Source organism: Rhamphochromis sp. 'chilingali' (genome assembly GCF_963969265.1).
Source record: "Rhamphochromis sp. 'chilingali' genome assembly, chromosome: 15".
In the NCBI taxonomy this organism is placed as follows: domain Eukaryota; kingdom Metazoa; phylum Chordata; class Actinopteri; order Cichliformes; family Cichlidae; genus Rhamphochromis; species Rhamphochromis sp. 'chilingali'.
This window is the reverse complement of record NC_137942.1, coordinates 2,526,854-2,537,790: the sequence shown is the minus strand read 5'-3', so window position 1 is coordinate 2,537,790 and position 10,937 is coordinate 2,526,854. Positions and strand designations below refer to the sequence as shown.

Sequence of the window (10,937 nt, the reverse complement as noted above, 5' to 3'; positions counted from 1 at the left end):
AAGATATTCTCTCTTTTCCCCACCCTAATCAGACTAACCTTCTAATCGAAGTGGAACTGATGGAAGTTAAGCGACCGACTGTGTATGGAATGCCCCTTAGGCCAAAACTAAACTGACTAAATACATCAATAAATAAACTGTATATTTTATAAATAGTTATGTATACAATTTAGCCTTTTCCTACATTAAAATGTCATATATATATATATATATATATATATATATATATATATATATATATATATATATATATATATATATATATATATATATATATATTCTAATTTTGTACTTCACAAGCGAGAAAAGGAAAACAGCCCCAGTGTGGAGAGATGTCGCCCTCTAGTGCTCTGTAATGGATATGGCATTTGGATCACAACCTTCCATCATTCAAGTTTTCGTGATGTCTTTCCAGACAACTCCTGGTTTTATTTGATTTAGTTGCAGTATTAGGGAAAACCTTTGGCTGTACAGGCCTTTAAGAAAAGACAGAGGATAATCTATTTAAGGATCCTCAGAATGAGAGATCTACATTTTTCTCCATAGTATTTGAAGTCTTTACCTGGCTGTACACTCAGAAAGATTCTGCCCAAACTCTTAACTTTTACATAATTTAATTACATGTAAATTTCCCGAGTAATTTTGTTAAATATTTGGCGTGTAAAATGTTACATTTAATGGAATCTGGTCAAATTAAATTAATTGTGCTGCTGTGTTGGTGACGCAGTTGGACGGGATGTACGCCTGAGCAGATTAGCGCTTGACCTGCAGGATTTGTTGCTGGAGACGCACCTGATTCACGGGAAGTAGAAAGAATGATCTGGATTTAAATTTACCGTGACCAAAGCGAAGCCATGGCAGGTTTTATGCATTGCATTTTTCGGGGAGTTTTTTGGGCATTTCTCATCTGAGATCTGATGATGTGCGATATTCCTGCTGCCAGCGGAAACGTGTAATCCCTCCCAGATTACGGCGCACTGATGGATTGCGTCCTGTCGTCCAGTAGGCTGGCACTAGGGCCTAGCCAAACGAATCCAACCGGTATGCCTGCATCCTGACTGCTGAGGTGAAACCACTCAGGGCAGGTCATTCTGTAGGCACCTGCGTCCCTGTCGGTGCCAAAGACGATGAGGAGAGCTGTACTCAAAGAAGCCGCCAAGCGATTCCCCTGGCTGGCTAATGTCACCTTGTACGGATGCTTATTCGCCGGCGGTGACCTAGTCCACCAGCTCATCGCTCAGAAGGAGCACATGGACTGGAAACACACTCGCAATGTCGCCATCGTGGCAATCAGCTTCCAGGGAAACTTTAACTACTTCTGGCTACGCGCCCTGGAGAGGCGCTTCCCTGGAAAGTCCGCCGGGATGGTTTTCCGCAAACTGCTGCTGGACCAAAGCTTCGCGTCGCCTTTGGCCACCAGTGTCTTCTACACCGGTAAGATGGGCAGCTTTCATTTTATCCACGTTAAGGGTTACAGAACTGAGAGTTTGCTTCGTGTTAAAGCAAAGCGCGTGAGTACACCCCCCCTTCAGTGCGCTTTTGTTTGAAGCCAGCAAATATTATCTTTAGTCGGAACATCAAATATGAGAGTTATTGATTATTTTTCCAACTATAAATGTCAACCAGCCATCGGAGCCAGAGCGCAGACGCAGAATGACGCTGATAATGAGTGATAATTGGACAATCGGGACAAACCATTACTATAAAATCTAAAGAGTGTCAGTTTGTGAATGAAACTCTAACATCTTAAATGAGTGTGAAGGTGAAGTGGTTTCCGGTCAAGGTTGTCTCTCAGTCAAATACTAAAGTGTTCAAGGTGATGTCTTGTTCCATAGTTTTTACATTTGTGCGTAAAGACGCACGTCCCAAGCCGTGCCTTAAACCTGCTCTCTGTTTCGCAGGGGTGAGCTTCTTGGAGGGAAAGGAGGACGTCTTTGAGGACTGGAGGGAGAAGTTCTTCAACACCTGGAAGGTGAGAAGCGCTTCAGCAGCGGCGCGAAACGAAGGAAAGTCGCCTTTCTTTCACACACGGTAGCTTCTGCCGCTGCCAGCTCACAACCGGATTAATGTAGATTACGCCACCGGCACTTCTGCTTTTGCGCAGTGGGCTCGGCGCCCGGAGGAGAGCACGCGGGGTAATTCAGCCAGAGGATAAAAATGTCAGTGGGTTTCAGGACGTTCAGGAGCTGACGTCCTGCCAAGTGTGACTCATAGTGTCATGTTGCTGTGATTACAGTAAAACAGCTTCGGGTTGCTTTATTTGTACTTGCAGTCGTGAGTCATCCATCCTCACACGCAGACAACAGTTATGCATAATACAATATCTTGAAAAACAGTGACTAAACACACACACACACACACACACACTAAACAACAAAAGTGAGCACCATTAGAAATCAGTCCATCAGAGGGACAGCTCAGAGTTCGAGAGGCTGAGGTGGTCTGAGTATGTGCAGAGGTGGGAGGGAGGATCTACTGGACAAAGTATGATGGAGCTGCCAGGCAGGAGGAGAAGAGGAAGACCTCAGAGGAGGTTCATGGATGTAGTGAAGGAGGAGATGCAGAGGATCAGTGTGACAGAGGAGGATGCTGCTGCTGCACTTCCCCCTCTGTTAACTTGTAACCCACACCTAAACCTAACTTCTCTTTCATGTAACGTTTTCTAACCCCAGTCTTTTAGCTTCAGTGCTGAGCTCTAACCATGTTTGGTGGCCATGCTTCACTGTTTTTCTGAGATTGGCGTGTCTCCCTTCTATCTCTGTCTTATTCAGATCTTTTCTGCTTTATCACCTTTGTGTAAATTATACTCTAAGGAGTATAATAATTTGCACACACTAATTGAAGTGCAGTTGTGCAGGCGTTGCTGCTGACTCTCCATTTCAAGCTGCGTTAAGTGAGTGGATTGAAACTGCGAGTGAGATATGTCCTCTTTTCTAACCTTAGAAGGATCCACAGTGACCAATGTTTTAAATAGTAAAGCAACAGATGTTGCTGCGTGCAGTTTGGCAGCTCTGTGTGCGATGTTTTAATGAACGGAAGCATCCCAATCACAGCACCTTCGCCTCAGTTCTACACTCATCCCTGGCCTCTCCCTGGGATCCTCTCAGGTGTGCATGGAGATGGAAACTCTGATCGTGTCTTGTTTTCTCTTTCAGACTGGACTCATGTACTGGCCATTCATGCAGGTGAGCCTGTTTTCATTTTTATTTGTTTAAAGTCAGAAAAAATAAAAATCTCAGAGGAGTGGAACTAAAAATCAGAGATTTTGCTGCTGTGCTGTCTGATATTATTTACTGGTAAATGTTGTTGTTTTTTCACATGAAGTGTGTAGATTCAGAATCACAGTGTGCACCCCACTGACAAGAAAACCTCTCAGAAGACCCTTTTCCATGATGGTCCTCTTCTCTGCTTCTACTTTTCTAGTTCCTCAACTTCGTCCTGATGCCGTTGTACATGCGGACTGCCTTCATGGGCTGCTGCGCCTTCCTCTGGGCCACCTTCCTGTGCTTCTCTCGGCAGAACGGCGATGGCACGGCCGGAGTGGCTTTTGCGTTCATCATGGACCCACGTAAAACTCTGGAGGAGATGCGTGAGGCCCGGCTGGCCCGGAAGAAGCAAAAGACCCAACGGGAAAACTAAAGCGAGGAGGAAGGAATGGAAGAGGAAGCCGCTTCAGTCATTCAGGTTGTTGAGCCGTGGAGGAAAGACCGAGAGTTCGTTACCTCCACTTAAACCAGCACGATGAGAGCTGAGGAGCGAATGAAAGCAAAATCACTGAATACTCTCACTGTCTGTCACAAGGTTTGACTGATGTGGATTTTGAAGGCGAGTTTTTAAATTAAGGGCATTGATTGACAGGCAGGAGTCTGTCAAGGAAGTTTATGAGTCCAGCGTGTTTTATTGATTCTTTTTATGGCGATGAACGTTTTTAGGATTTATGAAAATATGATGTTGTTTGCGTACCAATTTAAAGGCTCTCACAGCTACAGGAGAATCTTCTAAAGCTACACATTAATGCAGTACTCCAGCTGGTACCCAGAACTCTTTAGTCAGTTTTGGTTAGATCAGTCTGGTAACATCCACAAGGGTCAGCCTCAGGGTTCAGTAAGCGTCCGTCCTTTTTCATGCATTTTTAATCTTTTTGGAGCAACCATAGGTAAAAGTCCCGCAGCTCTGCTCACTTTTCTTCAAACCCTCTCCCTTATTTTGCATCTTTATATAAAGCAATGGTAAATCATACGATTTAGCTGTGCACAAGCGACAACATGAAGCTTGTCCTTCATTTCTCGTTGCAAAGGTTCATTCGGTGTGAAAACTTGTTATTATATTTACTTCGAGTACACTGTGAGTCAAGGTCAAGGTCATTAAACTGGTTCCTGCTCAGGCAAGCATGAAGGCTCATTTAAACTCATTAGATCAGGTTATTTAATGTGTAGCTGAGACTTTTTTTGGGTCAAATGAGGCTGCTGGTCGTCACCATTCAACCTCAGGGAGCTTAGAAACACACCAAGAAGCTGCTGAGATGCACTATACTGCCAAAAGTATTTGCTCTTCTTCCTTCCTTTGACCATTCATCCACAAGCACCTTTGTGAGGTCAGACACTGATGTTGGATGAGAAGGCCTGCCTCACAGACTCGGCTCTAATTCACCCCAAATGTCTCTTATCAGGTTGAGGTCAGGACTCTGCAGGCCAGTCAAGTTCTTCCACACCAAACTGACTCATTCACGTCTTTATGGACCCTGCTTTGTGCACTGGTGTGCAGTCATGTTGGAACAGGAAGGAGCCATCCCCAAACTGTTCCCACAACATTGGGAACATGAAAATGTCCAAAATGTCTTGGTATGCTGAAGCATGAAGAATTCCTTCCATTGGAACTGAGGGCCAAGCTCAGCTCCTGAAAACAACCCCACACCATAATCCCCGCTCCACCAAACTTTACACTTGGCGCAATACAGTGAGAGAAGTACTGTTGTCCTGGCAACCACCAAACCCAGACTCGTCCATCAGATTGCCAGATGGAGAAGTTTGATTCATCACTTCAGAGAACACATCTCTGCTGCTCTAGATGCTTTACACACTGCATCTGACCCTTTGCATTGCACTTGGTGATGCAAGGCTTGGTTGCCATGGAAACCAGCGATCAACCTCTGCTCACTATGCACCTCTGCATCCGCTGACCTGTGATTTCAGGTCGGTCTACCTCTTTGTAGCTGAGTTGCTCTCTTTCTCACTCACTTCCACGTTTCTTTTTTATAAAACCACTAACAGCTGACTGTGGAATATTTAGTAGCGAAGATATTTCATGCCTGGTCTTGTTGCACAGGTGGCATCCTATCACGGTACCACGGTGAAATTCACCGAGCTCCTGAGAGCGACTCATCCTCTCACTAATGCTTGTAGAAGCAGTCTGCATGTCTAGGTGCTTGGCTGTACACGCCTGTGCTCATGGAAGTGATGCAACGCCTGAATTCAATGATCTGGATGGGTGAGTGAACACTTTTGGCAATATAGTCTATTTTTGCTCTGGACCAAAGTGAAGCAAACAGCGATGAATCAGCACTAAAGCAGCTGTAGGGCTAAAGCTGAACAGCAGATGTTTGCAGCTGTGGTGACGTCTCGACTTCAAACATCGCAGGTTTCACTTGAAATAAACGGGGACGTTTTATCTGACATATCGAGCCACAGCTACTGGTTCCTGATCTGATCTGAGCCTGCAGCTCAGCGGAGCTCCTGAGACCAGTTTCAAGGGCTGATATTTCTGCTTTATACCAGTCGTGCCTTTTTCTGTTGACAACAAGTCTGCAGATGTGTTTGGCTGACTGGTGACTGCCATCAGTTACAATCAATACTACGAAAGATGTGTGTTGCTGTATATTTATGTGTGTATGTACAATTAAAAACGTAGTTGCGCTGGGATGCACTGACGTATCTGCAGGATAAAAACTCAGAAAGGTTCACTCTGTGTGATTGTGCTCAGTAAATGTCAAAGTAATCAAACTTGAGAATTTAAAAGAATACCCGCTAATGCCACTAGATAAGTAATATTAAAAATAAATATACATGAAGGATCGAGCAGGCAGGTGAGCAGTTAGACAGTAAAGATAGATGACTGTCAGTTACTTGCATCGGGTGGCTTAGAAATGTGGTGGGGACCTTTTTAAAGGAGGCAGTTGAGATGGTTTGGGCATCCAGCTAGAATGTGTCCTGGGCACCTCCTTTTGGCCGATTTCAGGACACACCCAACTGGGATGAGACCCTGGCCTAGACCTAGACCTTCTTGGAGAGATTATATAGCTCATTTGGTCTAAGAACACCTGGCCTGGGCAGCCTGCTGCTAGTTGGACACAACTTTGGATTGGTGGGAGATCATAAATGGATTGATGCACAAGTAGAATTACAGATGTTTCCTCCTTACCTCCTCCCTTCCTGCCCCTACAAGCGTGCAAACGTAACCTAAACCTCACGTTTATGTGGAGAAGAAGCGACTGACCTGATGTCCTGTTTCCTGAGATGCGGTGTTACCAGAAAACATCTGTATCAATACAGATACACAAGAAGAAGAGTTAGACCATTACTAGAAGGTTACTTTACTTCACTGAAGGCCTGGAGGGAACCCAGAGGGCTCATTATAAGTTATTAGAGCAGGATACGTATCAGTGCATCCCACTTCTGCTGTGTTTGGTAGTTTGAAATGTGAAGTTACAACATTTGAATCCTGTTCTGTTACTTGAACCATCCAATACAGGTGAGTGACAAATTAAAGGAAAAGTAAAGTGCTGAACCAAAATCTCCCACCTGTGGTCAGCTGGGTTGAGATCATGTGACTGTGAAGGCCAGAGCTAGTGATGAATGTCATCTTCATCCCAACGCCCTGCTAGGCCCCGAAACAGCAGAGGGAAGCGTTCCTTCACAGGATGAAGCAGGAGGCAGCGAGCCTTCCCTCGCAGGTTTCACTGGTTTTTATTTAATTTGTCACTGTTCTGTATTTTGCCATCAGCCCAGAAACCTTACTGTGTTCACATCACTTACCTGAGTTACACGAGTTTAGATTTACTGATTCTGTAAGACTTTTGGTTTTGGTGTTATCAGATGAGATCATGTATCAAATGAAAAACAGCCCTTCAGTGGATAAACCTAGAAATCCTGTTTTCCATGTTTAGAACATTAAACCTCAACAAATGTTCATTTATTTTGCAAAGTGGTTTATAAAAGTTATCACTAGGATCTTACAGCGACTAGTTTACAGCAGCTGTGATGACCTCAGCTGTTCTGTTGTTCCATCACTTTAATATTTTCACAACGAGGCCACGTCTTTGTGCGTCCTTTTGACACGTGTTCACAGAGTAAACCTGACACCAATAAACCGGTCAAACAGCTCTCTCCTGTTGTCTCCAGTGGACGGGGTTATTGTCCTGATTCGAATGAGATGCGATGGGAAAATTGTGTCCCAGTTAAGCCATGAACAGTGAGGCTGTTGGACTGTTGAGCATTAAACAGGTTCCCGGAGCAGATAAAGACCACAGTTAGCGGCACGGTCACAGGGGTGGAGTAAATGTTGTTTCCACCCTCCTGAGACCCAGCCTGTTCACTTATGTCCTCTGTAATGGACATTTCTTTTAGGTCTCTATCTTTTGAGTTATTTGAGCAACCCCACTAAGTACTGATGTGCTAAAAAGAGGACATTGTGGCCTTTCCAGTGATATTTCATGTGTTTTGGTGATCTTGTTTAGCTCCAAAAGGGCAGGAAATCACAAAAAAGTTAATCTGGAAGATACTTTTTTCCTCAGCGACTAGAATCTCACGAGGTTCTCACGAGGATACGCACCAATTCTTCTAGAATTTATCGTCCAATAAGAGGTTTTACTTTTTATATAAGTTAAATGAAAAACAGTTAATACATTCTGATGAATTTTTCTGTGTTAGTCTCAGAATCATCCCACAGTTAACAGTTAAATATAGGAATCTTAAAGAGTCGCTGTCTATTTATACTGCAGCACCACGAGGAGGTGTTTCAGGCCAGTTTCTGGAATCTGATGCTCAAAGTCTTTTCCCAGCAGTGCTCAAAAATGAAAACTAAAATGATTAAATAAACACTTTAACTTAGTCTAAGTATTCTCTAAGATTTGACTCTTAAGTACATCACTCTAAGTTTATGTTTTTGTTTTGTTTTCCAATTTCTGGCAACTCGTTTGTCTAACCAGATCGAGCTATCCTGTAAAAATCGACAGACTGGCTTTAATTAAAACCTTTAATACAAACTCTTAAAAAGAGGCTTAAAACATTAGCTAACCTTAAATTAGGATTGATGCATTGTTTTGTTTTTAGTGTGCATAACAGGATAAGTCACTGAATGTACCGGTAAACAAGAGTGGAAGAGCTAAATATTATCCATCCATCCATTCGCTTCCGCTTATCCTTTCCCAGCTGTCATAGGGCGAGAGGCGGGGTACACCCTGGACAGGTCGCCAGTCTGTCGCAGGGCAGATAAATATATTTTTTAGCTAAATTATAGTGAAGAAATTCATGCTGACGTAAGAAAGCGTCATTATAAATGGGCTGGATATTTACTTTATAGCATGCACACAATATTTACGATTCAGAGACAGGGTTCTCTGTTTTCTGTGACCCATACGCTGCAGAGACAACAGGAAAGCTGGATTTATTAAAGTTACTGATCACTGCAGAAGTCTCAAACGTGGTCGTCTAAACACATCATAGTGAAGTGAAGACTAAATCAAAGATCTGAGGTGAAACATCAACAGCCCAGTGAGTCTTTGTTCTCACCACAGAGGAAGTATTCTTAATACAAATTATTACCTTTAAATGAGTTTAGTCAACTCTACTGCTCAGCACAGACAACTAATACTAATATAAGTAAGTAAACTCCAAAAACAAGTGTGAATAAAATTAAAGTTAGATTTTACCAACACACAGTACTGACATCAGTCTTTTAATAGATTTCATTCTAAAAGCAAATAAAAGTATTTCTTAAAACAGAGATGTATCACTTTAACCAGACTGCCGCTAATGTCAGTGACGGTCACATGTTCATGTTTATAATCTGCTGTCAGTGTGTGGACTCAAAACATGCAGCACAGATATGAAGCAAGGGTACAGTGTGTGTGTGTGTGTGTGTGTGTGTGTGTGTGTGTGTGTGTGTGTGTGTGTGTGTGTATAAAAGCTTTATGCTCCAGTGATGTGTGGGTGGATTAACCAGGATCAGATAGGCCTCCTTAATCCCTTTGCAAAAGGACAGAGTTGACCCAGTCATTCCGACCTCTGACCCCATCAACAGGAAGTGAAATTTTTACCCAATCAGAGTGAAGGACGCTGCCAAGTGCCCTTCTTTTCTAACCCTGGGAAACATAAGCGACAGACTGTGAGGGGGCGGCTGCAGAGGACTTAAATTTAAGCACAGGTTTAGTAACTGATACAAAAAAAAAAAACACAATGGTTAATATAAATAACCATTAATGACGTCATCTCAGTAAAAAAGTGATCACATGATGAAGCTTCTGTTGCCACCCAATGTTGGAAAGTGATTTTGGTTTTTATAAAATTGTTTTAAAAAGCTGAAACTCACATTTGGGTTGGCAGAAATAAAAGTAACTTGAAGTAAGCAGACAAAGAAGTTGAATATTTAACATGCTTCTTGATCTCTTTTTAAATCACACATCCACACAGTTTCAGCTTTATCACACAGCTCCTTGTCTGGTTATGTGAAAACAACAAGTGGTTTTTTTCCACTGAGAAACCCTGAGGTTTCTTTTGAGCAAGTACTTGGTGACAACACTCGTCCTGTGGTCTTATTGGCCACAGAGCCAGGGATGCCTGCAGACAGATGAAGGGAGACCGAAGCTGCAAAGGCAACTAGGGGGGACCAGCACTGCCAAAATAATGAGGTCATAAATAAATGAATAGCTCTACTAAAAAACAAAACAAAAAAACATGCACATATACATTTGCAAAAAAGTATAAGCATGAACGAATCTTCCTTTAGCCGTCTGGCTTCTGTCTCACCCTGTTACTACCATCCTGTCCTGTCACACCAGCCCTTTGTTTTACAGATTCTGAGCTGAGCTACATTTGTGACCTCACCAGTATCCTCGTCATTATTGGTAGTGACTGAAAGAATAAGAACCAAGATACCAGTAGCAGAAATAAGCATCTTCTAAAAGTGACAGCTGCATCCTTCAGTATTGGCTCAACATCTGACCAGGATGCCTTGGACAAATGCCGGATGGATGGTACATTATTATCTTCTCCAAACAATATTATTTCTTATGAATGTACTTTTTTCTTTAACAATAAGAAAACTTAAGGTGCACTCCAAGAGAATACAAAAATAATTTAAATGCCATCTTTTAACAATATGCAATACAAACACAGGACTGTCGTGAGCAGGGGCTCTTTAAAGTAGAACGCACACACAAAATAAACAACAAGTAAATAAAATAAAAGCTTTCCTGAACTTTTTTGCAAAAATAATTTACCACCCTTTCAAAAAACAAACAAAATCTATCTGAATTTATCACTTTTCTTTATGGCTGGCAGCTATTTATGAAACAAAAAAAATTGTTAAATAAATATAAACATAAATATATTTATATATGTTTTTATTTTGCAATTAAAAATAATAATGGTCTTGTTAATAACTTTTACATGCCTATATTCTAGAACTTTTTAATATTTGTTTTTTCGACACATTTCCAACAGCACTTAAAGGCAGCATCCTCTGGTAATCCATCAAAAACGTCTAGACTCTTGGGACTGTTAAGATCCCTTTTGGTAGATTCCCCCATTCTACATTGATATCATTACTGTGATTGGACAATAATTATAAACCCCGCCTGCCAGTCCTTGATTGACAGACAGTTCACCAATAGCGAGAGGCAACGAGGCTCCCTTGTAACCTCTGATTGGTGGATTGGTCTG

At 42.3% G+C, this 10,937-nt stretch overlaps 1 protein-coding gene across 1 annotated transcript; it reads left to right on the top strand.

The window, feature by feature from the left end:
* The first annotated feature begins 848 nt into the window (after positions 1-848).
* Positions 849-7,281, top strand: LOC308410956 (mpv17-like protein). Its single transcript, XM_080904620.1, has 4 exons — positions 849-1,434; positions 1,902-1,972; positions 3,156-3,185; positions 3,424-7,281. The coding sequence occupies exons 1-4, from the start codon at positions 1,128-1,130 to the stop codon at positions 3,637-3,639; spliced, it is 624 nt and encodes a 207-aa protein (XP_080760746.1). The 5' UTR covers positions 849-1,127; the 3' UTR covers positions 3,640-7,281.
* Positions 7,282-10,937: the final 3,656 nt, after the last annotated feature.

Coding starts and splice junctions, on each gene's coding strand:
- LOC308410956 (XM_080904620.1), top strand. CDS start 1,128: ATGAGGAGAGCTGTACTCAAAGAAGCCGCCAAGCGATTCCCCTGGCTG. Junction 1,973..3,155: donor AGTTCTTCAACACCTGGAAG/GTGAGAAGCGCT, acceptor TTTCTCTTTCAG/ACTGGACTCATGTACTGGCC. Junction 3,186..3,423: donor TGTACTGGCCATTCATGCAG/GTGAGCCTGTTT, acceptor CTACTTTTCTAG/TTCCTCAACTTCGTCCTGAT.